Raw genomic sequence first — 27633 nt, 5'->3', positions numbered from 1 at the left:
AATATTACCTTTGATACCCATGCAGCTTGAGCAAAGGAATTGATTGTGTTGACTTTGTTCAAAAAGTTATTTGATGTTGATCCTGTTGGCAGATATGTCCTGCAATTTACGATACAAATTACGTCCCTATTATCTCTTACTAGTAATTTAGATAGCGGCTTGTCTAATCGCTTCCTCACTGAGGCTCTAGACTAGAATAATTCTCTCACGGTGTTGAAATCCTTCATGGTACGAGATTTCGATAACGAGACTGAATTTTGATGGTATCCCTTCTTCTGGTAGCGTCCTACGAAAGTTGGACCGTGCACACCAAAACACCAGAATCAAAAGTACGCGCATTACCTACATAAGTTTAATTAATATACATCAATCAACCATGCCTTCCAATCGCACTTCTGATGATATAGACTTTGTTCCACTGACTCAATATATTGAGCCGCTCAACTCCAAAGATTGAGTGTATATAGTAATTGTATACTGAAATCGACAGCTTCTACAACTACGTAGATTTGATCACAGAGCCTGATCGTATTGATTCTATTGGCTGGATCTTATCGATAACCGTAGGACACATTTTACCAGGCGAAGGGATAAATCCGTATCCGTAGATTGGCCCAGCTGGCACTATTTAGACAGCACCATAACACCAAAATCTATCTGCAAAGTTCTCCAAACGTGTCTTTCATTCCATGCAATGCACGCACTTTTCATGAACTCATAAACAATTCTCAGACCCCTACACTGTCAACGGAAGGGCAAGGTTCTACTCTTTCTCGAGCTTCAGTTTCTCCATGGCTGCTCCGTCATCCTCACCTACACTAATTTCATTTTGTCCTTTCCCTCCACGCTGCCGTCCGGCTGCGTTTCGACATTTTTGGCGGCTGCGCCACCCGGGTATCTGCTGCCCTTGTCCTTCCTTTGCTTCTTTTTCTCTTCCACAGGCGGAGGTGGGTAGGCTTTCTCCTCGATCTCTTGCCACTCTTTCGAGGCCTGGAATTCTGCTTGGATAGGTTCGAGGAGGGATATCAGGGCCCCGGTGACGGCTGGTTTGAGGAGTTGAGGCGAGAGCTATCATACTGTTAGCGGTTGATCTGATGACATTTTGGTGTATGGATAGACTGAGGTATAGAACATACGATGTCGTTCTTGTAATCCTCATGCATCTGCTTAATGTCCGTATAAACAAGTGGTTCGGCATCCCTCCTCTCCACCACAAACTTCTGCTCCCCGTACTTTAGAAATCCCGCTGGTAGCAGCACAAACTCCGTGAACGACAGTGTTCCATTGCCTTCAGTTTCCAGCGGTGGTGCATAAGCCTTCCTCAGCTTCTTCCTGACCGCATCCACCGTTTCTAGCAAATCGATATCTTGCCGCCTTGCAGACCAGGAATCATCGGGTTCATCAAGTGTGCTCGCCAGTGCTTTTATCAGTATTCAACATCAATATGAGACCGTATTGAAGTTGATATTGAAGACAATTTTGTTATTGAATAGATTACTGAATATTGAATCTGGATTGCGTATACATAGAGCCTTGACATGGTAATCAAGCTCCGTACGGCTCCAGGCTTTAGTAGAGCTCTAAAATATAACAGCTCTCACCTTCGCTCTCACCTCCGCTCTTACCACTATCGTCAACTTCGCGATCTTTGGCTTAGCGTATTTGGTGGTGGCTTATTAGGCTCTCCTTCGGCTGCCGCCATAAGCCTCCCCTCGGCTATAATATTACTAAGCAGCCACCCTTTTAAGCACTTAGTATACAATATTCTGTAAAATTAAGTTTAATATTTATATATTTTAACTTTATATATATTTACCTAATAAATTTAAAATACATATATATTACTTAAAGGCCAAAGTCATTTACCAAGGTATTTACACCTTATTTTTACCACCTCAACTCTAAAATCGTCAATATCCAATAACTTTCAGTATTGAACATATTGTATTGAGATTGAATATTGAATGTAAATATTCAATATTCAGTAAATATTAAACAATATCGAATATGGATAAAAGCACTGGTGCTCGCTCCCTGAAGCCTACGCGCGGCAGTACCTCCTTCGCTAGTGCGAAGATCTTGCGCTGATCCACACCCCCGAATTGTGCGTCCACTTTGAGGTATTCTTCGTCCAGACGGGTAAATGAGCCCGCTCAATGTCGCATTCTCCACCTACTTGACCACCTCCGCGCCGGCCTTCTTTGCATCATGTTCCGTAACGACGCTGCTCAGTCTGAAGAGATCCATTGCTGCTAGCTATTAGCGGTTGCTTCGAAAACTTAGATGAGAAAATTCACTGTATTCGGGTGTGACTTGGTAGGAGGAACCAAGGACGAATTCCAGGCGGTCAATTGGCACGCGCACTGCCTTCAGCAACGATGTGATTACGTACCGGTAGTATTCGGCGCGGTACTTGTGAGGTCGTTAGCTTTCCCCGTCTACTTGTGCCTAAGTATACCGAGGAGAATTGTGCTTACCCTCACTAGTTCGATAGGTGCTTTGAGGTTGTCGAGGAAGCCGTGTCTTGAATCCAATGTTGGTCATACTTGTATTTACGGAATGAGGTGTAAACGGACATATCTGCCAGGAGTATCTTAACTGCACTGAGCCAATACCACCATTATCTAATCTAAGTCTATAGAGAGTTACTTCCTGCAGGTTCTGAATTATTAGTGCTAGCTTGTCCTCCATCAACGCTTTGCAGACTCCATGGTGGGGGTTTTGGGAGCACCCCGCGGTAGTTGTTTGTAGGTGTTTTCAGATCTCAAGAAGCCAGTTGAAGGGCAATTGGGATTGTCACAAAACATGCAGGATACGCTCATATCTGCTCCCTATATTTTAAATCCTACAACGTAGCGTCTAAGGGCTTGCGGGTGTCGCTTTAGTGGTAATTAAAAAGTTTTTATTTTTTTCAATATATTAGATTCTTTAAGTAATTACTATCCTCTATATATAGACTAGCCTTAAAAAGTATTATTAAGGCACAAGACATAGCATTATGGAAGAAAAGTTAGATCTTAAAATATATCTTCGCCTATATCTAACTTTTTATATAATTTAGCTATAATTTAGCCATGATATAGAGCAGAAAGAGATAACAGAGAGCTTATACCTTATACTATTTTTAAAGTAATTGGACGATGGAAAGGTGGTAAGGTTTGGCAGTGATTTGAAAATCTGGTGGTTGATTACCCCAAAATCGCGCCCATATGCTCTCAGACCCTTCGTTGGTTGATACGGAGTAACGAGCAGTGTAACGTCCGTCCGTGCACCAACGATCCACGAAGGTCTGATTTATGAGATAATGTCGACCAAGATCGGCTTTGCTTACCCTGTTTTAGTTGCCTATGACTCACCACCTGTTTCTGTTGCCTGTACCTACACCATGTATCTATAGTCTCATTTTCTTCATAGATCAAATCTACACACGAGTCCGTTCGATAGATAAACCTCGAGTGGAAGGACGCAGAGAATGACCACACCAGCCAATCTTCTCCTAGTGGGCTGTTTTATATCATTGAAGTACAAAGCTTGCATTTGTATTGCATTTGAAAGCCTAGCCAATTTGCTATACAGACATAATACTATAGACTGGCTACCTATTTGATAGCCTTTTAACTAAATGGGTATTGTCCACCTCTCGGTTTGTGGCGAGAGCAAGTAGAGGAGTTTTTTTGAAGTGTATGGACTTTTACTCAAAAACAAATCGCTCATTCCCTCTTTTGACGAGCCGCAGTGGAATTTGATTTCCGCGCATCTGTAAAGTGATAATTGACGACAAAGCTTCTCGAAGGAGATAGTTCGCTCTATCCGCCGCTTTCTGCCATACTTTCTGCCTCTCAGGCCCACCCTTAGGCATCAGATCGATTTGCTCATCGGATGAAAACTGGTCGACAGCAAGCTCGACACTGTAATCGCGGAATATGACAGCCAAAGCGGCAAGAATCTCGACCTGAGAAAATCGACGGCCTAGACAGGAACGATACCCATCGCTAAATGGAATGTATGATCCCTTGATAGGCTTGAAAAGGGAAGAGGAGGTATCAAGCCCAGAAGGGCCTCTCATATCTTCATCATCGAAACTAACGGGATGATCTGTATTCGAGGCTGAGCTACTGTCACCCGCATCCACTAGCCATCGCTCAGGCTTGAATTGACCAAGATCATTACTAGTACTTCGTCCTTGTCCATCTGAAACGCAAGGCCAGTATCTTGGATGCCTGTGAACAGCAGGTCCGTTAAGGGTGATGTGGCAATCTCCTGGAACTACCACTTGCCGTCCTTGTAGAGTAATATGCTGAGGTCGATCTTTCATTGTTGTTTTCGGAATGCCGGTTATAGCGGGTATAATTCGTAAAGTCTCGTTCATGACAGCTGCTCCCATGCCGGCAAATAGTTTGGGGAAGTCTTCATCGTAGCCCCACTCACTGATGGGCTTGCCCTGAAGGGTCTTGTCGGTATCTTCTTGAAGACGTTTTTGAGTATTCCAGTTAAGTGCGAGGAGCACCAAAGAGAAGTGTAAGACATTTGCGGTTGTTTCGTGGCCTGCAAGCATGAACACGAATGCGTTGCCAAAGATGTCGCTATCGCTCAGAGTTTGTTTCTGGGCTGCCTGCCCGTTATTTTGGTCCGCTTCGGACGCCATACCAGCTCCTTTGATGAGTGCGCCAAATAAGTCCAAACCCTCTGATTTCTGGTCAGATTGCATTTCCATTTTCTTTGCCTCATATAGCTCTTCCATATATTTGCCCCATTCATTTATAGCAGTGTACAGATGTTTATGGGATTTAAAGGGCGAATACGCTTGTGTTCATTAGCCATGTCAATACAGAATTTCATGAGTGGAACTCTACCTAGGAACCATTTTGGGAAAACCTGGGTCCATACGATGTTCTCTAAAAGTGAGTTAAGGGCTTCCCTATACGACATTTTGTGTCCGGGGGGAGGTTTGGATCCCATAAAGAGCCCATTCCGCCCAGTAGCGTCCTGCTCGCGTTCTTCGTGCGGCCAAAGCACTCGAACCCCAAATCCGGCACGGCTGATAACATATAAAGCAAACCTCATAGTGTCTGCAGCTGGGTCTGACACGGTTCTGCTCTCGTCACCATTAACGCCAGTCCAGAGCTTGAGCAGCGCCTGGGCATGATGCAGGGACTCGGTGAACACGAGCTCATTGTTCCTTTCTGAGAATGACGGGGCCGTGATCTTGCGATGTTGACGCCAAGTGGATCCTTCAGTTGAGACTACATTCTTGCCATACAAATCTAATCTTTTGTACAACTTGAGTGGCTTTGGAAAATCATTCCGGCGGGTTGTGATCTGATTGATGACATCGGCATCGGCAACCCAAAGCTGAATTCTACCTGGGGAGACGGTGAGAAAGATATCCGAGCCTATATCTTCAAAAGGTTTATGGCAGAGCAAATAGGCCCACTCGGGATGCATGAACCTAGATCAAAAGAAACGGTGATTAACCGGAAAAGTTTCACTGTCTGGCCATGTGCGACTTACTGGATCCATGAAGAAGTCCATGAAGTCGGCAGGCGTTGCAAAATAGGCAACCAAAGCGGATATGATATCAACCAGCAAATATTAAATGTGTTCACAGGGAGGATCACGTAGGGAATGCCAGAAGCTTTCGCGGCGGCTATATTTCGGGCAAGACATCGGAAGTTGTGGAGCAAGTAAAGGATAGTCAGGATGCTTGCTGTTAGCACCGCGGGTGAGGCCATGCGCTCGGCGACCCAGGGGCTTTTGGTTGGTGTGCTGGATGCTCTACCAACTGGCTCTCCCGTCCGGACCTCAGGAAGTGAGAATAAGTAAGGATCGGCTAGAGCAGCTAATGGCAAGGCGCAAGCGAAAGTCAACTAGTGCGATCGCAGCAGGATGGGAAGAGAAGGTGAGGCTGTTGTTGAGGCGGGGACGCCGTGAGGCGAAGAGTGACGTTAAAAGCGGCTAGGGTATGTTTTGCCCCCGGGAAATCTAGAGCCCTAATCAGCCTCAATGAGCCTCCTTAACATTGTTTGCTTCAAGAAGACCTGGTCGAATTGTTGACCTGTCGATTTGTCAACTGCTCGAAGGCTTTTGCGACAGGACCGGGGAGGTGGACGCTTTCATAAGCTCACCGCCCGCGGCACTCTCCGCTCTAAGCGTAATGTTTGAAGCCTGGGAGAAGCATGCGTGCAGCGTGCAGCCTTCAGCCTTACACGAGGTCGAACGGAGCATTTGAGGTAATTTTACACGAATTATATACCTCACCGACGATCGTCCCTAGTGTTGACTCGCAAGACCCCAGTAATTGCCTTTTGTCGGGCTACTGCGACCAGGGCGAGGGGTGTTAGGTTGTTTGCAGCTAAAATACTCTTCACCCTTTGCCTCTGTGATCTTCCACGCGTCACAATCGAGCCCGGATGCATCTTATCTCATCTCATCTCAGCTATTTTTCGATCGGAGTACGCGCCGGTTACACAAAGATCACCAAGGATCAACGGTTGCCACAAAAGTCAAAATCCACAACACACCCGTTGTGCTGCTGACAACAGCTCCACCGCTAAGGGCGGTTGTTCACGGCTTAACGCGGGGCTAGACGCACCATGCCTCCAGTAGCGGGCACGACGCATTTTCATTTGCAGACGCTCGTCGTCAGTTGCACCAGCAGCCCCGTACGAGCGTTTTGTACTCGTGGGCCATAGCCGGGAGCGGTTAACAGGAAGGTCGACAGTTATCGAATTACCCAGGTTGGAGAAAGAGGCGGTCCAGGCTCGGCAACGTTGACAATAGCTGACCAACAAATGCGGCGCGCAAAAAGTTCCCCATTCGCCCATTCGCCCATTCAAAAAAGTAAAAATTATTGCCAAGCAAGCGAGTAGGCTGTGCCCGAGGGCTTTTCTGGAGAAGAAGAAGATTTTAAATTTGATGCAAGCACCCTTCCCACGGCTGGCACCATCTAGCACCATCATCCTCGTTGCCCACGTGGTCCCTCTGCTTTCTCGTACAGCCGCAGGGGGTGTTCTTGTTGTTTATTGGTGCTAGGCATGATTTTATGGAAGTTTTCCAAAGTGACCAAAACTATAAAAAAAATGCCTCCAGCAGGTTGAGCCTCCGCTTTCCAGTTATCTCTGTTAGCTAGTGGTTAGCTGGAGGTAGGCCTGCCCAGATCCGTGCACTTGAGTGGCCGGCTGTGGTGATTATGGACAATTGATAACAATTTGCGACTCGGCGCAAGGCGCGGGAGCATCACTGCAAACGGGCATCGACAGCGAAACGTACTTGGACAAAGATAGCAAGTTTCCAAAGTCGGAGGCTCTGACTAGGTGGGGTTACCCTGCTTGATGTGCCGGGTTTGTCCTCGGAAACAGCATATACGATTTGCGAAGGTCTCAAAATATCGCGGCTTGTGCCCAACGAGCATGCTTGGGCTGGGTTGCCAGTGGGTGTTAGTGGGTGGGTGTCGAGCGGGTGTTTGAACGGAGTCTGTCATCCTAGCCTGGGGCAGGCCTGAATCATTTCAGACCATTTCGTAGCATTTCACACCTCTCAAACAGCGGAGAGGCATGACCAGAACAAATAAGGTGCTTCACAGCGAAGACCGGAGGTTACGGGAGCTGTCAGCACCACCGGCTTAAGCCATTCAGCCAAACGGTTCCAGCTCGTCGCGAATCCTTCTCGAAGACTCGTCGACTCGACGTCGCCATGACGCTCGATGGTGGAGGTGGGGCTGCCGATACAATAATGCAATGGCAATCTCGACGCTTGGACACCGCTCATCTCGTGCAACCTGCTTCTGTTGATGCTAATTATCCGATACGCTGCCCCTGGTAACATACCCTGGCGTGCTCAGATCGCTGGAGGGACCGCCGGCGCCAGTGTCTGGAGAGGCAAGGAATACGCCTCTTTGGCCCTCGCAGCGCCGCAGCTGTCAAGCGGGCAAGAGTTCATGTAGCCACTGTTGCCCACTGTGCCGTTGAAGCTAGCCAAAGTGTGGATCGCGACGTGTGATTTACCCGTCTGGTGGAAGTGAAGGCTGGCGACCAAAGTCACACCGCTGCATAAAAACTTTAGATACGGAGTTGTACGAAAGGACTTTCCCGTTCGCCGTGCTCGGCCATATCTAACTTTAATGCGAATACCCTGGATAGCTGCTAAAGAGCATTTGGATGTACTAGTAGCCGCAGCATAACACAACGGCTTATGAAATAAATTAGGACCGGTATCCTGCCGTTCTGCTATTATTAAAGGGAATGAGTTTGTCATAAGGGCATGAATTTTAGGTCACGTAGAATATTGGAATTATTCGTGATCGACGAAAAGCAGGATTTAATGATCTATCAGATATCAGATGTTCGGAATTTCGATTCGGAATTTCGGAACGGAAGGATTGTGGTGTTTTTATTTAATACGTTTTTTATCTGGTCTTTTAGAGAGGAAAGAGAAGAACAGAAGCAAAGAATGACAGAGGAACAAAAGCACGCACACATCCCATCTTCTCTAATCTTTTTAAATATCATTGTTATTGTTTAAGTTCTATTCTTGGTCATCATATCAGGCCAGTCCTATTAATGGAGCAATGTTCAGATGAAATGGAATAGAATAAAATGGATAGATAAATACAAACTTCAACCGTCGTGACTAAGACCGCGGACGGTTCGTTTTTTCGTTACGGGGCGACACAAGGGACATGGCGACCACGCAGCAGCAGCAATCGGGCGGGCCCAAACGGCGCGAAAGCGTGCTATTGCCGCTCTTGCGCTCCCCTCTTCGAATCACCTCCCCAGAACCACCGCTGGCTGGCGCAGGGAGCGCGGTTTGCTCCCTGCGCACTCGGTGGCTGCGCTACTGTCTCCCAAGTCTCCCAAGAATCGGGTCCTGGGATGCAGACCAGGCTGGGCGTGGAAATGGCGGTACAAGCGACCCAAAGCGACCTTACTCGCGCACGCTGCTACTTACTCACGAATAGCGCCCAGTTTGCCCGCCTTTTCCTGCCCGCCAGCTCTCGATCCGTCCCACATCACGCCCCGGAGAGCTTGCTGGTTGTTTGCTGGTTGCTTGTGGTTGCTTGCTGGTTGCTTGCTGGTGCTTGTTGATTCCCGCTCGGGCAAGCTGACCCTTCCCTTTCACCCAACGCCCGCCTCTGCCACCGGGCCCGCCATCAACGCCATTAGCTCGGCTCTTGGACCTCGCCGCAAGATAGAGATACAGCTCCTGACACGCTGCTCGCTTATATCTCGATCTTTGCACCGCCAGCTTTCCTGTTTCAAGTAGGCTTCTCCGGCTCCATGGTAAGAGTTGCACTGCCGGTTGGTACCTCACGCCGCCTGGCTGTCTCCTCGTGCTCCTCCTTGGTTGGCTTCTCTGCCCTACGAGAGAGGGTTTGCCTTCTTGCTCCCTTTCCGGCTCTGCGCTTGTCAACCTCTTACACTTGATTGCCAGTAGTGATGACGCGGACGGGTTCCTCTTATTGCCGCGCTCAAAGCTGACTTACTTTCGCTACCTCGGCAGCCTTCCGTCCAGCAGTGCAGCCGTCTAGCACCCAAGAATCCAGACCCGTGTTGGGAAGCTGGCCGTTTGGAAAGTTTAAGCTGGACCTCAGGCGCATGGCCTAAGCGGACCCTCTGATATAAGGATGGACGGCGTTGATCCGGACGCATCCCTCCAAAAACGCCCCCGTTTGGGCTCTGTCCCCCCTCTATACTCTGGCCTTCCTCCACCACAGCAGCAAACTGTTCGACACACCATCCTGCCGGCCGCACCCTCTCCTCCAAACCACTACCCTCCGCACACCCTACCACCTCCCACGCAGCCGTATCCGCCGCCGCCTTCCGTGACGCCTTTTGATTCTCGATCTCTGTCTGATTCTCGAGCTCTTCCCGCTCTATCTCCTCTCAACCAGCGGCCTGGCCATGGCACTTCCGTGAGCCTTCCCCCGAGGTCTTATTCTCAGGACTCCTCCTACGCCCGTCCTCCCGGCACCCCCTCACAGCTTGCGCCTTCAGACCCTCGGAGGCGATCTATTGCCAGCGACGGGAACCATCCCCCCATGGATCATGGGGGTCCTCAGCCGGTGTATATCAGCCCCGAGCATCATCACAACGGTGGTGTTTCCAACGGCTACCCAATCCCAAGCCCCCACGAACAGTATGGCGCACCACCAATGAGCGCAAACCAAGCCTATACACCAGCGCCTGTTACTCCGTATCCACCTTCAGCTCCATACGGGCCCGCTCCTACTGGTTTTGTCGGCGCGCCGCGTAGGAAGCAAGTTCGGGCCACACAAGTAGGTACTAGCGATGAAGCTGGAACACTGCCTTGCTAATCTACTCGTAGGCTTGTAACAATTGCCGCCAGCGCAAACAGAAGTGTGATGAAAACAGGCCCTGCCAATTCTGCAAAGACAACGCGTATGAATGCGCCTATAAGGACGTTCCTCCACCTAAGTAAGAGATGCACTCATCGTACATTGCGCAGAATCTAACAGTGTTTAGACAAGACCGAACAATGATGCAGGTATTAGACGGTCTTAGAAGTGTAGCCGACAAGGTTGACGGTCTCATCTCTCGTGTCGGTAACCTCGAAAGAAGGCTTCCGAAACGTGAACCCAGCAGCAGTTCTGCTGTATCCCCTCAGTATGCTTCACCGTCGCTTCAGAATGACCACCACGAAGGAGAAGGCTTCAGGCTTAGTGCCGATACTCGCAAAGCCTCTTCAGAGTCAGCAACTCCACTCAGCGCCGCTGCGATGCCGGTTCAGATTCACAGCCTGATTAGGCACGATTCCACAGCTGGACTCCCCATCAAGCAAGAGAGCATTTCTCGTACCGAGAATGCTCCTCGTACTGATAATATCCCTGGCGCTGGGAATGTTCCTCATCCTGAAGAGAGTAACGAGAAAGAAGAGGAATTGGAAATCGCTCTTCCAGGCGATCACTCAACGGCTGCTCACCAGCTGCTCGAGATTTGGCCTTCCATGCAACCGTTCTACACCGATACTGGCGCAGTCAATACGAACTACCCCATGGAGAACGAGGAGAGACGCGGTTTACTGAGAATATACGGTCGAGGGCAAGGGACCGAGTCCGAGAACACTCCGCCTGTGGGAAGCCCCGCAGGCAGTAGCCATAGTGACGAATACCAAACTCCCTCTCCGCGAGAGGGATTATGGGGTACTGGACTAGCCGCTGCTTCGCCGCCTACGGAAATGCGACGATCGGATCCGTCTACCCCTGGAGGGCCTTATCACGACCTATTTACGAAAGGAAACCCGGGGGGCTTGAATCCTGATGGCTCTTTGAAACTAGATGTTGAGACTGTTCGTGGTTTGTACAGAAGTTATCTGCAGAACATAGATATTCTCCATCCGTTCTTGGATCGAGGTCGCTTGGGGAGAATGATCGAGCAGTTCATGCTATGGTATAGCCCGGATGTCAATCCTAACTCTTCACCTCGAACTTCTGCGGTACCCGGTCATGTCTCGGCCTCCGAGCATCATGGCAGTATTCCTCTGAAAAGGAAACATTCAAATGGACCTGGTGAATTCTCTGCAGCATCGGACATCAGTAGTTCATCGATGAAGCGGCTCCCTGAACGTTCGATCGGCAATGCGATTATTCTTCTCGTCCTTGCACTTGGGAAAGTATGCGAGCACAAGAAAGTACTTCCAGGCCCAGTTGGAGAGATACCGAGTCCCCTAGAGCATCCTTCACAATTCGTCAAACGATCTCCTGGATCGTCCAATGCGACGCTAGGAGGTAGCCCGTTCAGTGACGGAATGTATCACATCCAGAGAGGTCGACAGCATTCTACAGATGCAATGTTTGAGAGGAAAGACGCGAACTTAAGGAATATTGATATTTTGCCTGGTCTAGCATACTACGCCTATGCAACTGACATTCTTGGAAATTTACATGGTGGGAACGAAGTAGCTCACGCGCAGGCTTTTCTGCTCGCTGGACTTTACATGGGGCAGTATGCAAGAGTTCTAGAAAGCTGGAGCTGGATCTACTCAGCATGCCGGGTTTGTGGCATACTAATAAAGAAGTAACTATTATACTTATGTTTGTATGAGTTAAGCTAACCATAATATTCAAAGGAGAGAAGATGTCTTAAAACCTCCAACGACGGATGACCCGGAAAGAAATTCAGAGCTCCAACGTGGCAAACTCGGCAAGCTTAATCTTGTCAGGTACGTCTTCTGGACGTGCCTGCAGCTTGAGAGGTAATCCTAAATATCATTTTGTATATTATTGCACATCGCTAATAGGCGATAGCGATATCCTCGCGGAACTCAGCAACCTCCCGCCTAGTGGTATTTCAAGGTATCAGGAGCATGTGGGCTTTCCTGCAGGAGTATACAACGATATGCCTGCGGCCCTCCCCCCTAATGAAGAGATGAATATGATCTACTACTCAGCACAGATCCAGCTTCGCAAGATATTGAACCGAGCACACAAGGCGTTGTATAGCAAGAGTGAGTCATATGACGGTTAGTGCTGCACATGAAAATTCAGTAATGCTAATTATTCATTTCAATTTAGAGAAGCCCAAAAATCAGGAAACATGGAGCTGGGCGGCCGACAAGCCAGAATTCCTTGAGGAGCAAATCAACGAATGGAGACAATACCTTCCACCGGCGCTTCGTTGGAACGATGAGGAACCTCCAGCAACAGACATCAACAATGCCCGGATGCGAGCAAAGTACTACGGTGCGAAATACATTATCGCAAGACCATTCCTACACCTAGCCGTCCACCATATGTCGCTGCCTCCAGCCTTCTCATCTGGGTCACAACAAAGCTCGCCTGTCGACTGCTCCGAGTCGGGGGATACAACATACATGGCCGAGATGAGTCCAGACCAAAGGCGACTGTTTGAGGCCTCAAAAATTTGCGTTAACGCCGCTATCCAATCTACAATTGCTTTTGATCGCGTTGGCATGGATCCTGGTATTCCATGGGAGATCGGCTCTGCCTACATTCCCGAAAGGTTTATCGTGACCAATATTTTCGGTACTCTACATGCGTAAGTTAATGTTCTATATATGTTATGCACTCGCTGACAAGCATCTTTTATAGCCAATTCGGGAATATGCTTGTCCTTGCCGCCGTATATAAATCTCGTCTTCGACAACTGATTAAAAAAAGCGTACTGGATAAACTGCTAGCTCGAACGATCAAGGTCCTTCGGCGCTTAGCTCCAAACTCTCCTACACTGAAAGTCGATGCGCAGATACTGGAGAATACCCGCAAAGTCATCAACGGCGAGAAGCAGGAGCCAACGAGCGCATCCGCGTCTTTTGACACCCTGTCTTTATGAGCCTAGGAATTTATCGATTGACCTCGCTCGCCAAGGCTCCGGCACTTTACACAGGATTGCAGGTTAGTCCCCTAGCTTGCTCTTATTACCTAGAGTATCCTAAACTACCCTTCGTTTCTTCAACGGCAGTTGGTAGACTCGCAAGTTGGAGAGGACTGCTACTGCCAACAGCTTGTCCTCATCTATCTCTCTCTTTGCACAATAATTTCCACTAAGCTTTTCCTTATTGCTTTTTCAACATATACCCAATCCGTTTCTCATGAAATGGATGCAATTTGTGGGCGGCCTAGTCTGTTTGTCTGCATTTTTGCTTTCGTATTGGCGGAACTACTTTTCTTGTCCCTCCTATTTATCTTTGTTTGCATCATCTAACGGCGCCCCGATTTTCTGCATTCCACAAGCCGCCGTGGTTGCAAATAACCATACTTTCAGTCTTTCGGCGGCCACGGACCAAACCTGGGACCGTATTGTGTCACAGATTTCCTATTTCATTTTCGTCTCGGGGGTACGGGTAACATATTCTGGGTGGCTAGCGCTCTTATTCTCTGCATTTCATTTGGTGTTGCATAAACTGTTTATCACATCCCCAGAGGCCGGGGTGGCAGGGGAAAGGGGAGTGGACCATCTACTTGGATCTCGGTCATGTTGGCGCAAATTGACGACCGATTGGCGGTTCGGGGGCCGGGGCGGTGGAGGCCTTCTTCAACGGAGCGTTGGTGCTGGTGCTGGTGGCCATCTGACATGCTTTGTTATTTTTCTTGCATTTTTTTCCTTTTCCTTCCTCTCGGGTGGATATCGTCGATTTCTTGCTATTTTTTACTGCTGAGACGGCCGAGAATGAGTTTCGCCGTGCAGGCCGCGCATACATCTTTGATCGAAGAAGGCGAATTAGATTAGTGGTGTTAGGGGAGCTTGTCTCAGAGAACGACCATCAAAGCATAACACCTAGATGAGAGTATGGGGAGACAATTGCCAAGAGATATTAGCTGTTACACGCCAGAAGCCCCCATGCAGTCCGTGAGGGCGAAGGAGGGGGCTGAGAGTTGTGCAGTAAAATCAAAATCATATTTGGTACCTGACTCGTGTCCCATGAAAGTATTGTGTGAATCCTTTGATGATGTAGGCTCGTTTCTGCCGTAATGATCCTGGCTGAGTGGTCATGCAATTAAAAAATGCTAGATCGTGACGCTCACCATGGAAACTAGGTTTCCTCTGCTATTCATCGGCTGAGGCTACTCTGCTGATGCGTACCTGCGCTTTAGACGTCAGTTCATTGAATTGGAAAAGAGCTAGGCGGGATTGGTATCGTGGCTGTATTCCGCGATAAGAGATTGGCGAAGGACATTAGGGTGTTCCAAGCAGTCTTGGCTCGGCACAGCTGCAGTGTTAGACATGCGCCCAAGCCTTGTTGTAAGCTTTCTAGCATTAGCCCATAGCTTAGCTCCGGCAATTTAGGACATGCTCTTCTCGTATCTATCCGCGATAAAATTCAAGCTAGAGCGCTTCGGGCTTACATGGCTGTCGATATTCACAAAGCTGCGAAACTGCGCCAACGCTCGGCATATTCGATACTATACACCCATGACACGTAAGAAAGTATTATCAATCTTTAATGATGTACATTGCAAAGACTGTTCACACCTATAAGTCAGCTCTCTTATACTATTTACTTTTTTATTGCTTACTAAGCACCTTGCTTTTTCCATTTATCTCTTTCTTTGACAGTGCTCATTCTATACCACCTTAGCTTAGCTATCGCGATAGATTCTATTGAAAGCCCACCTGTATGCTATAGAGAGTAAGTTGGTAGAACCTAGCTATTGCGAATCATGACGGGAAACGTCTGACGGGGTTGGTGATCTCGCTCGGACCTCAGGAGGGGGATTTCAGGATCGATAAACGCATGCATTACTGCAGTGCATTGTGAGGCCCCGAGATAAAGGAGATTTTCATGATTACCGTTCCAGAGTGCTCATCATTCCACCGTAAATTCTTATAGATTCGGTATAATGCGAGGGCGCTTAGGGTCTCTCGGAAGGGCTTGGAATTTCTGCAAGCCAGTCTAGGGAAAGACTATCCCAGCTGTTTGTAGCGTTGTAGCCGAGCAGAAGGAAGTAGGCAGTGTAAGCGCCGCGGTTCGGGATTTTCACAAGCGAAATCGGGCATCGGTAGGGGTTATCATTGCGCTTTCCATATTGCCATGATCTCGATTGATGCCAGGCAAAGCTAGCTCGGTTAGACAGGACCGTGGCTACTGACCAACTCGTGAGGCTTGTTCATTCACACTTCTTTACTTTCGATGCGTCCTATCTTCACAAGATCGGCCCCATTATCCCTGACTATGGCTCTAGGCCCGGGACAACTTCCAGATGTACCATACATTCCATAAGCGGGTCATAGCCCGGTTGGTAGAGTTGTTCTGCTTCTTGAACCGCAAGGGTGGAAGGGACGCATGCATCGGGAAGGCCGCGTATATAGACCATCACTATGAACAGCCTTGTCTTGATGCGTCGAATGCAATGGAGGGCTATCCGGCATTTAGCAGGAGAGGCTGGAGTTTTGAGGGCCTAGTACAACCATAGTTCATTATAATGTAGCTCTGGACGAACAATGAACCGTTGAGGACGCTGCCGCTAAAGGCTTGAAGAGAGACGAAACGGCGGGGAGCTGAAAAAGGCTGGTGGGGAAGAGAAATGAATGTTTACTTTTTGTTCGTGAGATCTGTCAGCCTTCGTTACCAATTCGCTTAACGTCACCATCAACGTCAGGTCGAATCACCCTGTCTTTCTTTCCCTTTTGCTTAGCTCGAACCTAACTATGTCCAGTAGCAAATATTAGTTGCAAGCGTCATGATTCGTCTCGTAATTTGGGCCAGAAAGCACTGCCGTTTTGAGAAGAGAAGCATGGAAGCTAGTCTTGGATGACCGACTCTCTGTTATCAGCATCAAATAGCCGCTCAAGCAATCCACGTAATTTATGAACAGATCACCCCGGGGCTTGGGGGTTGTAGTCGTCGATGCATGGTTGGATTTGAGAATGTCTTTTGGTTCAAATTATCGCCGAGAAGAGTGATAGGGCCTGGTGCAAAAGGACGAATGTTGATTCCTTTAAAAGGATGATCGGCGACACCTTTTCGTTGCTAGCGATGCTCCGACTTTTGAGTATTCTTAATGAATAAACCTGTTTAAGGTTGCATGTATCTTTTGGTAATAAAAGGTCGTGCGGAGGTAGGTGTCGGAGGGCTTGCTGATGGAATACATTGAAGAACAAATAGCACTTTGCGACATCCCTGATAATTAGATCTGAATTTTGAGCAAGAAAGAAACAGGTGTATTGACAAAAAGAGCAATGCAGGACACACTTCAATATATCGATTGGATATTAGTAGAGCTGATATGAATAGATGCACCGGTTTTCGTCCGATGAACGTAGTCATACGAGCTGCATAATCCAATTTAGCTTATGTAGAGCAGGAAATATGTTATGTGGTGGCAATATAGTTGAGGATTATACCACCTAGGGTCACTACGGGATGTCTCTTGTCCCAAAAACACTCTCTGTGTTGAAGTTAATTGCCGCACCACTGCGGCGCTGACCTTGGTCTATCAAGTAGGCATTCACCACCGTGCCCGCCCTAGCAGCCATTATCGCATGCAGTACTGGGATCATATTTCATGCCCACTACGGGTACTAGATCTTTGCGGAAATGCCCCCCCGAGCTCGTGTGCGACTGCTACATACACACCACGATAGAATACCTAAAGTTAACCGGTGGGAAACACTGTGGAGCGAATGGGCGTACACACAGGAGTATTCCATACGAACCTTAAGACTATGGGAGTCAACACTGTGGGAAGTGGTGATCAAGCAACAGCTATCTCATTTAAGTTCATCCCGAAGTTCCTCAAGTTGAATATGTTTAAAAGACGAAGTTTGGTATCTGGGCTTTTTGACACGCTCAGGTTCCCTTCCGACCTCTCTCGTCCCATTCCTCCAAGAGAGCCGATCCCTGAGATGTATCAATTGTGGCCTTTCCATCTACGACGAAGTTTTTCTGTATACCCATAGATCTCGGCCAAACCTCTGTTGTCTTTCTGTCTATGAAATTGAGCTCGTCTTTTGCGATAACATTGCGGTAGTAAGGGTCGGAAAGGGCCGCAAGGAACTGATCATAATCTCTGATCTCGAAGCTACCTGCACCGTCGAAGTCGATCGAAGACGAAAGTTTATTACGTAAGGCTTTGGTAGCATGTATCTGTTATCTTGGGTGTTAGCATTGATCGAAACAGAAGACGACGCTTGAATTTTGGCTCAAGGGTCTAGAAACTGTGACCGACCTGCATATATGATGTGAAGCCGTGTTTGAGTATCCATGGAACTACCAAAGGAGCATGAACTTTCTCCCAGTGCTCATAGAACTGCTCAGGAGTTAAGTCTGGTCGTCTTTTAATAAAGCCAATTATTCGGAGAGTTTCGCCTGCCATGGAAGCGGTTGGTTTAAGGTCCAAATGCAACTGTGAACAGTGGAAGAGAAGATGAGATGGCACTAGCGCTTATGTACTTTTCCCATAACCTGCATTAGGCATCATAACTCGGTTCTGTGCTTGTTAAAGCCACCAGCAGGCATTACACGCTAAAAAAGCTGACAGATGGGTTGCGGCGTAGTATCTTGGCATTTATCAATTTCCCAGTTCTCAATGCTGCTAGCTACTTCAGATACCATGAATTCAAGAGTGTATGAAGCCAAAAAAATTACCACGAAACTCTGCGACTGTAATTTAGGACGAGCAAAGCATATTTATGGCCCTGTTCCCTGAAGGATCTATTGGTGTCTACACCTCACAGTATAGACGTCATCTACTACCCCGCACGAGCCAAAAGGTTCTTCCGCTCGATGCGTAAGCTCCTGAAGTTATAATATGCATCTTTGATGCATGCGATTGGCTAACCGTAGGTGGTAGTGGATTTGGTTAGTAACGTTTGGATCAAGTAAACCAACAGGAGACGCCGTTTAGGTGGGGCGCGGATCTTAGTTGGGAAGGCATTCTACCCGATCAAAAAAAGATGTCACCGGTCAAGGTGTTCAAGAAGCCCGTTGTGGAGGTATACACCCAGATGGTACTCTCGGTAAAGGGGGAATAAGCTGGAAGCTTAGGAAGGCGCTCCAGTAGGGGGGGGGGGGTTGAAGGCGTTCCCGGGTGTAATTTGTGAAGAAGTTTGTTAGAAAGATAATTTGCAACATCATGGCTAGAAATCAATTGTCGTCGCGACGTCAACAACTTACCGGGGGCCAACGCCATGCCACCAAGGGTCTAGACCCTTAGGCGGATTATGCGGTTACCTATGTATTGAGGCCCCAGTTTTTTAAGCTTTGGTGAGTTGTTCCGGGCCCTAACATAGACCCAGCAGTAAGTTAAGGATATTTCGAAATAGGACTAACGGTTGAGTCGAACTCTATAAGTCTATGACGATTATGCGCATCTACTCAAACCTATGAGGCCTATACGCTTCAGGGAACAGTTCCAATTACCCATCAACATGAGCATAAACTCACGTTCATACAATAGCTTTGCATCGCTCAACAAAGAAATCTTTATTGGTGGAGGGTTATGTCTTTCACGTAGCTAGGCGCCTGGGCCATAATTATTTTGAGAGCGAAGTAGTCAACGAAACATGGTACGATAATCTTGCATTAAGTATAAACTTGTAAAACACTGAACTGATTGGCATGCTTTTTGATGGTAAGTTCTCCTATCCGAAGCTTGTGGTGGTGCCATGATATAATATGACTTCGTACCCCCTCTCCTTTCTCTTCACTACTTACCCTTGCAGGCTACTTTTAACGAGCTCAGAGAAGCATAGAGGACCTAGCCCCCAGTTCACTTTCCACCAAGAACTTTATCAGCAGCAGAAACTATAGCAAGGTTTAGTATCTGATCTCAAGCGCCTCACTACTGGCTGTACCGGAAGTGGGAATCGTTGATATTCTTACCATTCAGCCCCGTGTTATCGGGCTCAACGTACGCCTCCTTGACCTTACCATCCTCAACCACGAGGGCGTACCGCTTGCTTCGTGGACCTCCAAATATTGCGCTGCCATCGAACGAGAGGTCGAGGGCGTTGGTAAAATCTAGAGATGGGTCGGCCAGAAAGCGGATCTATGAGATTGTGGCCGTCAGACTCGCACCAACACTGAAGAGCGCCTAGGGCGAATTCAACTGATCTGGGGCTGAGGGAGATGCCGTTACAAGGAGGAAGATGAATTGTAAAGGGGCCAAATGCGAAGTCCCTGTCGTTACACGGTAGTAAACGAAAAGAAGCCAACATACCCCACTATTGCCAGAAGGGTCAAGGGTCTTGCCCCAAGCTTTCATGCTAAGATAATATTAGTATTCGAACGATCGGTTTGCCAGAGAGTGCAAATGAAAAAGACGTGCGATCAGTGTCGTTAAGTTCTAGGGGAGATCCCGTCGCTTGGCATCATGGACGGATTAACTTGGGCTATGCATGTCGCACATGTCCCGCGATTGTGTATATTTGACAACATGAACCGAAGGAAAGTGAAGATAAATATATCAGACATACACGAATGCGTCATTGACAGAGACCACGAAGACGGAGCCTGCTTCTTTGAGCTTTGGCGAATTGATATAGTTAGGAACATGTGATTCGGAGCATGCAGGACTGTAGGCTGCAGGAACGCCTGTGACCAGATATACGGTCAGCCAGTTCCTTTTGGGATAGGTGCAGCGTTTTCTTTGCAACAGGCAGGTAACGGCGACGATTGTGCTAGTTCGAGCTGCGTACCAATGATGACTCCTTTCCCTTTTAGTTCCTTAGCTAGACTGATTTTATTGCCGGGCGAGTTCTCCATGAGCTCCACATCGGGAATTTTATCGCCCACTTTGACGGAGGCGCGAGAGGTGGAGTGGAAGTGAGAGCGGAGAGAGCCAGCGAACAGGGCCCGCGCGGCCGGGAGACGTGTTGTAAGCATGGCGTTAGGATGGTTAAGGAGAGTTTAGGAGAGTTTGGGAGAGTTTGAGAGAGCTAGGGAGAGCTAAGGAGAGCTAGGGAGGATGTAGTGGCGTGTGGGAGGCAAGGGGTGGAGTGGCGAGTCAGACAAGCAATTGGGCAGTTTGAACGGCTGTGGGTGAACAGCTGAGCAGGGCGTTGAGCGTGTTGGGGCTGGGCCAGTGTGCGCGGGCTCAAGGGGTTGAGGCAAGAAATTGAGGGATCCCAATTACGCAGACTCGCCAAAAGATCGGGCCGTGAAGGGTAGATCGCCAGCAGATCCGCAATTGTGGCGCCAGCCCCGGACAGCAGACAGCGCCCGTGCTAAAGTTGCAAAAGCGTTCTGCCGTCTACCATCCATCTACCAGCTACTCAAGCGCGCCCACAGGCCGTCGTGTGGGCCAGGGGAAGGTTGTCGGGCATTCGCCTCTGTGGTGACTGCTCAGCAAGGCAAGTTTATGTCAAAAAGCTTTAAGGCTCGTTGGCTCGGGAGAGGTGCACAAGGGGTGGCGCTGCTTGCCCAATAATAGTCCAGGAGCAAGCATGTCTTGGGACCTCATTCGGGTCTCTCCAGCGGCATATCGCGGGTCATACTTCAGGGCTCGCCATAATGGTTTCTTTTGTGGCAGGGGTTGCTGTCCAAAATTCGTGCGCTCCACTGGCGATCACTGCGACGGCGAGGGAAGCACCGCAGCCTGCAACAAAGCCTTTCCCTTCGCGCATGCCCAGAATGCCTTTTCTGGGTTGGCTGCCGTGTTCAAGGCGTTGTCACTCGCCCGCGTCTGCACCAAGGCGGAGCTCTGCTAACCTCCCTCTCCTTGGGCTTGTGCCGCCTCCCATCCACCCTCCCACCCTCCATATCGGCCTGCTCGGCACCACCGCTGCTGCTGACCGCTTCCGCTTGCTTGGCAACCCTGCGTCCCCGCGCACTGAGAGGCTTGCCCCAATACCCAGGGATTCAGATTCAGCCAAAACCAATCTAAGCAGCGATGCGAGAACGCTAGTGACGGCAGTTCTCAAGTCCTAAGCGCATTCCAATCCCATTCTCAAAGCTACCTTAGTTCACTACGCCAATAACCTAATCCACACTTCTCTCCCCTCGAGTCCACACTCTTCATTCAGCTCTAGCCTTTTCTCCACGCAACCTACGCTATCCTTTGCCATCTGAAGGTAATCGAACTCGATTCTTTCAGGACACTTGCTCCATCTCCTGTGCCCGGCTAGGTTCTGGCTGTCGGATGCCTCCAGACGGCACTTCCGCAATCGCTCGCCTTCGTGGACGCTTCAAGCCAAAGGAATAATTTTCAATTCCTGCATTCATAAAAGGAACAATCTGGCGCCGAGCGGGTGACGGCATTGGGACATTGGGCGTCGGGCTGCTGCTATCCGTCTCGGTCGGCATCGTCGCGATTCGAGCGTCGAATCCATCACCATCATCGGAGTCCTTAGGCAAAAGATGGATTCAAATCAGGGTGGTTCGGGGGCGAACAACTCCAGCGACTTCGTAAGTGTCGATGCGATTGTTGTCTGGGAAACTGCTTGTATTAATTGCTTTTGCAGGTTCGCAAACTATATAAGTATGCCTATTTCTTCGGAGCGATCTAGTTGCATATGATGCATTCGCTGAGCATAATAATAGAATGTTGGAGAACCCAACCGATGAGAATGTAGTACGATGGGGCAATGAGAGCGATAGTTTTGTCGTGCTGGAGGTTGGTGCTCAGCGCAGGGATTGAGTGATGTTCTAACGGGTTTGCAGAACGAAAAGTTCACGAAACACATCCTACCCAAACACTTCAAACACAGCAATTTCGCAAGTTTTGTGAGGCAATTGAACAAATATGACTTCCACAAGGTTCGGCATAACAATGAGGAAAATGGACAGTCGCCATATGGCGCTGGGGTATGTTAAATTCTTCGAAAGATGAGACTCGTTACTGACATCGAGCCAAGGCCTGGGAATTTAAACATCCAGATTTCAAAGCTAACAATAAAGATGCGCTCGACAATATTCGGAGGAAAGCACCAGCACCGCGAAAACCAAACCAAGCAGCAGAGGACGTGATGATACCCACTCAACAGATGGACTTGGTAAACGGGCAATTGGTAGCAACGCAACAGCAACTGCAGCAACTTCAAGAACGGTACAACGAACTCAGTATACACCATTCCATGTTATTACAGGAAGTGATTGGCTTACAGAAAACGGTGGTCAACCATGAGCACGTTATGCAAAATGTAATGAGCTTCTTACATTCGGTGGACGCACAGCGGCGGCGGGATAGCAGGGTGGTGAATCCATTCACACAACAAGGAAACCAGGCCCAAAATGGAAGCGTCGATCCTCAGAATCAACAAGTCACTCCGCTCGAAGACGATGTTCCTGCCTCGCCTCTACAGCACGCTTCCAAGCTTCTGAGCGAAACCAATGCCGATGCCATGCTAAATCCAAGGAATCTTGAACACATGAACGAGATCACAATGCGCATGAATGGAACTCTCACAACTCCTCCGCCAGAGTTCATCCGGAGTGGAACTCGACCTGCGAGCCGCGGCGCTCCGCCTACATCTGCAGGATCGTCAAACTCAATGCGCGCTGGAGACTTGGACAATTTGGTTTACCCTGTTGGCCAGACGAATGGTATCGATCCAATGTACAGCGAACATATTCACAACATTCCATACCCAATGCCCGCGAAACCAGTGGAGCAGGCAGAGCAAAGATTTCTGCCCAATGAAGCCCGCAAAAAGAGTACACAGGTGGACCCAGGATGGATTCGGCCACCTCAGATCCTGCTGGTTGAAGATGATCCAACTTGCCGACGCATTGGTGGCAAGTTTTTGTATGCATTCCACTGCTCGATCGACAGTGCAGTACGTTCTCAGATTCCTCCCTTCACCGCTTTTACTGACTGGCTCGGAGCTTGACGGATTAGAAGCTGTCAACAAGATGAATGCTGGGTCGAAGTACGATTTAGTGCTAATGGATATTATTATGCCTAACCTGGACGGTGTGTCGGCCTGCCACCTCATCCGTCAATTTGATACGACGCCGATCATCGCAATGACCTCGAACATCCGTAGCGACGACATCTCTATGTACTTCCAACATGGTATGCTTGGCTCCTAGCGATTGTTGAGATGTACTGACAAGCTCCAGGCATGAATGATGTGCTTCCAAAGCCTTTCACTAAGGAGGGTCTTTTGCATATGCTAGAGAAGCATCTCGCCCATTTAAAGAAGCCTGTCCACCAAATTGATAGTATGGTGCCTCCTCAACCACTAGCATCCACCAGACAGTCGTTAAAAGAGGAAGAATCGCCCTCAAAATCGCCTGCGACCGCGAGCAATTGGAACTCGCCCAGTCACATACCAGGTGTCTCACCAGTGGGCAGCAATGTTACAGACGAGTACATGACGGCTGTCCAAGGTCATGCTGGAGCCTACGGAGTCAACAACATGCAAGGAGGTCTTCCATATAATACATCGCCGCAAATGCCGATGCCCGGCGGACGGCAGCAGGGGCAGCACCGGAGACAGATATCAGACATTGCTGGCGGCGATGAGCTGAGCAATCCCGCCAAACGACACCAATTGTATAGCGCTCCACTACAGCAACAGCCAATGAATCCTATGCAACGACCTCGGTAACACGACGGAACTTGAAGGTACTATTCCTCGTTTCTCTCTGCCATTTAAGCGTTTGGGGCGTACTCTCCAAGCTCAGCCCTTGTCTGGGACGGCGTTATGGGGAGTGGCCATTCAGCTATGGGAATAAGCTGATGATGATTTATCTACTTGTACCGTATGTCTTTCGTAAATTGTCTTTATTGTCATTAAAGTTAGAATCGGACGGTTGCCGCATGGGCTGGACTGGAAGGCACTTGTCATACCCTGTTTTCTCAACGAGTATTAGAAACTTCTGTGGTCTGGCAAAGGGTGGACGACTGAATTTACTTGGGATATACCGGCTGTGAAATGATGGAAATCGTATTTGAAATTGGGACATTCACGCGAGAGGATTCTCAAGCTCTGTATTAGCATCAGTTTTCTGGCTTCGCAAAAGCCGATGTTCCTTTGGTTAATAATCGAGTGTATTCACTCAGACAGTTCAGAGGTGAAAATAATTCAAGTGGTCGTTGTAATAAGGTGCATCCTGACCCCGGCGGACCTTTAGGTTCTAGACCTGCCAGCATGAAGCCACCATCGCATCTGTGGCCTTTGTTGGGCCAGACGACACCTTTTTTCCTCGACCCGAAGCTGCGTCACTGCGACAAGCCACCCCACAAAATAAGCTCGAGTCATGCAAGCCGTCCTCCTGAGTCATAACTGACTGGCAAAGCGCACACTGAACGTTCCCTTGGTGGGGCTGGTATCCTACCGCGACTTCCTTCTAGCTGAGCAATCCCATGGCTCCCAAGAGCAGGAAAGGCGCAGCGGCTGAAAAGCCAAAGGCTGGTGAGGAAGAACGGGAAGAACCCCTCCAGGCTGTTGTGAGTATGCGCAAGCCGGACGTGTCCACGCCTGTTCTGACTTTCCAGATCCTCACAGATCCCTTCGAAACCCGCTTCAACCCTTTCACCCTCGAACGCCCACGAGTACGTATCACACCTGGCACTCATGCGCTCCGCCCAGCGATGGCTGACAACCCAATTAGTGCCTCCTCCCTCTTGCAAACACCCCGCTCATTGAATACACGTTCGAATTTCTAGCAAACGCCGGTGTAGAAGAGGTATTCGTATACTGCGGAGCGCATACAGGTCAAGTTGAAGACTATATCCAGTAAGGGGCTAGAGATTTTATACCCATAAATTTTTCTAAGGGCCAGCTGACATTGAATAGCCGCTCAAAATGGTACTCGCTCTCCTCTCCTTTCTCCAAATTGGAGCTCATACGTTCTACCTCGAATTCCATCGGAGATGCTATGCGTGATCTAGACAGTCGGCGCATCTTAGTTAGCGACTTCCTTCTTGTCTACGGAGACGTGGTTAGCAACCTACCTCTTGAGCCTGCTCTAACAGCCCACCGCGCACGTCGCGCAACGGACAAAAATGCCATAATGACAATGGTTCTAAGAGAGGCGGGTACAACGCATAGGACCAAGGCGCAAGGAACATGTCCGGTATTCGTCATTGATCCCTCTAAGAATAGATGCCTCCACTTTGAGCAAATGCCTAACAGGGAACAAAAGAAATTTCTTTCTGTCGAACCTGGCTTTCTATCAAGTCACCAAGAAATTGAAGTTAGGCAAGACCTCATTGATTGCGGTATCGACATCTGTACCCCCAATGTTTTAGCCCTTTGGAGCGATAATTTCGATTTTCAAGCTCCAAGGAAAGGCTTTCTGCACAGCGTGCTCAAAGACTATGAGCTTAATGGCAAAACCATACACACACACATAGTTACCGAGCACTACGCCGCGCGGGTACGGAATCTGCATGCTTATGATTCTGTGAGTAAGGATATCGTTTCTCGATGGGCATATCCGCTTTGTCCAGACAGCAATCTGCTCATCAGTCAATCGTACCGGTTACAAAAAGGTAATATATACAAAGAGGAGGGCGTGATACTGGCTAGGTCTTGCGTTATCAACCGCAGAACGGTCGTAGGGCAAGGTAGCAGCATCGGTGATGGCAGTGTAATCTCAAACAGTATCATTGGTAGAGGCTGTGTCATTGGCCGGAACGTCACAATTGATGGAGCATACATTTGGGACCATGCAACCATTGGAGACGGATCAACAGTACGCCAAGCCATTATAGCTACCGAGGCTGCAGTGGGGAAGAATTGCAAGATTGAACCCGGTGCGCTCATATCGTATGGTGTTAAAATTGCTAGCGGCATGACAATACAGGGGACGCGTAGAATCACTAGGGCGAAACGAAAGCGCAAAAACGAGGAGGATTTGATCAAGGTAGAACCTGATGTTAGCATAGTTGGTGATGGAGGTGACGGCTTCGAGTTTATGGACTGGGATGAGCAGGAGGAAGATGAAGTGGTGGAAGGGTTTGCACCAAGAGGGCTGAGTAAGTTTAGATATCTCTACTATTTATATAATTCGCTGATAGGGAATAGTCTACAGCATGGCGAATCTTGCCTTGTCAACAGAATCGATATCTACCCTCAATTCTGAGTCTGAGGAAGATCAGGAAATTTACCACGACAGGTCTGCTGCTGGAAGCTTCGTATCTATTGGCTCAGTCGATAGCCTCTCCAGCCAGCATGCTGCTAATTTCGATCATGATGCGGCAACTAGTATCTACGATTCATTAGCAGAAGGTCATGAATCAGCAAACATCCAACTCGAGTTGACATCACTCCGGATGAGCATGAACGCTTCTGAGCACCAAGTTCGGCGGGCTGTTGTTGTCGCGTTCATGAAGCGGGTTTCTCAGGTGATCAAGTCCGGCATTGGAGCAAAACAGGCCGTCGCGCAAGTATTTGGACAACACAAGGAACTTCTCGAACGCACTATGTTCGACAAGAGTAAGTCCAGCAAGGTGGATCAGGTGGACTTTTTGCTTCTAATGCAGTCGGATCTCGTACATCGGGAAAGCGGAGACAGCATTTTGTTACATACATCAATGAAGCTTTACGAGATGGACGTCTTCGAGCCAGAGGCTTTCGAGCAGTGGTGGGCGGATGTCAAATCTAGCGAGGATGATGGTATGAAGAAGATCCGGGAGAAGACACAGCCATTCATCGATTATCTAGAGAACCAATCTGAGGAGGACGAGGACGAGGATGATGAGGAGGGTGCGGACAGTGATTCTGAATGACTCTGAGTAGTGGAATTCGATAGTGTTCCAGAATGAACAGTGATTCTCCGGGAGATTCTCGCGTGGCGTACTGGGCTTACAATTCATGCACTGTCTTAGTATCTGATAGTCACAAAGTCAGTTCTGTCGCCGCATCTGGAGCGACGAAAGTGTATGTCAGCTTCGCACAGCCTGCTCGCTGCCCCGCTAGTCACTTAACTTTAGGCAGGACATTTCGTCCCTCCCCGATAAGGAAACTGCCGGACCGAGCGCCAAGGCCGTGCTGCCCTTTAGCGTATGCGTTAATTCATTGAATCCTTGGCGCCAAAAACGGAAAAAAACTCCTAGAATCGATGTTAAGCAAAATGCCAAGTACAGCCTTTATAGCCTAATAACTTTATAACCACGTACTATATCTATATACTTATATAAGGTAAAATATAAAGCTTAACGAGCTAAGTCTAGCGGTATTATTTTTATTAAAATCTAACCGTAGGTAGAAGAGATATTGTTCCCTATCGGGGTCTTATTTGAACTTATTCTTAATAAAACTTATT

General features: G+C 48.6%; 8 protein-coding genes across 8 annotated transcripts; 3 read left to right on the top strand and 5 right to left on the bottom strand.

Annotated features, from left to right (window-relative positions):
• Nucleotides 1–813: 813 nt before the first annotated feature.
• Nucleotides 814–2691, bottom strand: K441DRAFT_685995 (Nucleotidylyl transferase; the record flags this gene model as incomplete). Its single annotated transcript, XM_067651943.1, has 7 exons — nucleotides 814–1068; nucleotides 1137–1420; nucleotides 1626–1627; nucleotides 2177–2249; nucleotides 2298–2412; nucleotides 2478–2497; nucleotides 2577–2691. 7 exons carry the CDS (start codon nucleotides 2689–2691, stop codon nucleotides 814–816), a joined length of 864 nt encoding a protein of 287 aa, XP_067506003.1.
• Nucleotides 2692–3488: 797 nt separating this feature from the next.
• Nucleotides 3489–6068, bottom strand: K441DRAFT_607637 (cytochrome P450 monooxygenase-like protein). The gene is made up of 3 exons (XM_067645447.1): nucleotides 5512–6068; nucleotides 4854–5449; nucleotides 3489–4803 (listed from the first exon to the last, which is right to left on the bottom strand). The coding sequence occupies exons 1-3, from the start codon at nucleotides 5730–5732 to the stop codon at nucleotides 3692–3694; spliced, it is 1929 nt and encodes a 642-aa protein (XP_067506002.1). The 5' UTR covers nucleotides 5733–6068; the 3' UTR covers nucleotides 3489–3691.
• A 286-nt stretch (nucleotides 6069–6354) lies between these two features.
• On the bottom strand, nucleotides 6355–7134 carry K441DRAFT_48504 (uncharacterized protein). The gene has a single exon (XM_067641922.1). It carries the CDS (start codon nucleotides 6957–6959, stop codon nucleotides 6504–6506), a length of 456 nt encoding a protein of 151 aa, XP_067506001.1. The 5' UTR covers nucleotides 6960–7134; the 3' UTR covers nucleotides 6355–6503.
• Nucleotides 7135–9622: 2488 nt separating this feature from the next.
• K441DRAFT_552309 (uncharacterized protein) lies at nucleotides 9623–13307 on the top strand (the record flags this gene model as incomplete). The annotated part of the gene is made up of 7 exons (XM_067643137.1): nucleotides 9623–10273; nucleotides 10324–10433; nucleotides 10482–12032; nucleotides 12085–12210; nucleotides 12263–12477; nucleotides 12530–13013; nucleotides 13067–13307. 7 exons carry the CDS (start codon nucleotides 9623–9625, stop codon nucleotides 13305–13307), a joined length of 3378 nt encoding a protein of 1125 aa, XP_067506000.1.
• Nucleotides 13308–16904: 3597 nt separating this feature from the next.
• On the bottom strand, nucleotides 16905–18041 carry K441DRAFT_657176 (uncharacterized protein). The gene is made up of 2 exons (XM_067648136.1): nucleotides 17645–18041; nucleotides 16905–17562 (listed from the first exon to the last, which is right to left on the bottom strand). Exons 1-2 carry the CDS (start codon nucleotides 17789–17791, stop codon nucleotides 17266–17268), a joined length of 444 nt encoding a protein of 147 aa, XP_067505999.1. The 5' UTR covers nucleotides 17792–18041; the 3' UTR covers nucleotides 16905–17265.
• A 931-nt stretch (nucleotides 18042–18972) lies between these two features.
• Nucleotides 18973–20562, bottom strand: K441DRAFT_657172 (AhpC/TSA family protein). Its single transcript, XM_067648135.1, has 5 exons — nucleotides 20115–20562; nucleotides 19893–20010; nucleotides 19637–19682; nucleotides 19300–19465; nucleotides 18973–19221 (listed from the first exon to the last, which is right to left on the bottom strand). The coding sequence occupies exons 1-5, from the start codon at nucleotides 20299–20301 to the stop codon at nucleotides 19187–19189; spliced, it is 552 nt and encodes a 183-aa protein (XP_067505998.1). The 5' UTR covers nucleotides 20302–20562; the 3' UTR covers nucleotides 18973–19186.
• Nucleotides 20563–21547: 985 nt separating this feature from the next.
• On the top strand, nucleotides 21548–24292 carry K441DRAFT_657170 (response regulator receiver SKN7p). The gene is made up of 7 exons (XM_067648134.1): nucleotides 21548–21822; nucleotides 21879–21895; nucleotides 21958–22030; nucleotides 22078–22221; nucleotides 22272–23192; nucleotides 23242–23431; nucleotides 23479–24292. Exons 1-7 carry the CDS (start codon nucleotides 21775–21777, stop codon nucleotides 23967–23969), a joined length of 1884 nt encoding a protein of 627 aa, XP_067505997.1. The 5' UTR covers nucleotides 21548–21774; the 3' UTR covers nucleotides 23970–24292.
• Nucleotides 24293–24550: 258 nt separating this feature from the next.
• On the top strand, nucleotides 24551–27425 carry K441DRAFT_607622 (translation initiation factor eIF-2B subunit epsilon). The gene is made up of 5 exons (XM_067645446.1): nucleotides 24551–24811; nucleotides 24860–24916; nucleotides 24976–25100; nucleotides 25161–26344; nucleotides 26394–27425. The coding sequence occupies exons 1-5, from the start codon at nucleotides 24728–24730 to the stop codon at nucleotides 27095–27097; spliced, it is 2154 nt and encodes a 717-aa protein (XP_067505996.1). The 5' UTR covers nucleotides 24551–24727; the 3' UTR covers nucleotides 27098–27425.
• The last annotated feature ends 208 nt before the right edge of the window (nucleotides 27426–27633 follow it).

This window comes from Cenococcum geophilum (assembly GCF_001692895.1).
Source record: "Cenococcum geophilum 1.58 unplaced genomic scaffold K441scaffold_13, whole genome shotgun sequence".
Classification (NCBI taxonomy): Eukaryota; Fungi; Ascomycota; class Dothideomycetes; order Gloniales; family Gloniaceae; genus Cenococcum; species Cenococcum geophilum.
Note: the sequence above shows the minus strand (reverse complement) of the source record. Positions and strands in the feature narration are given on the sequence as shown.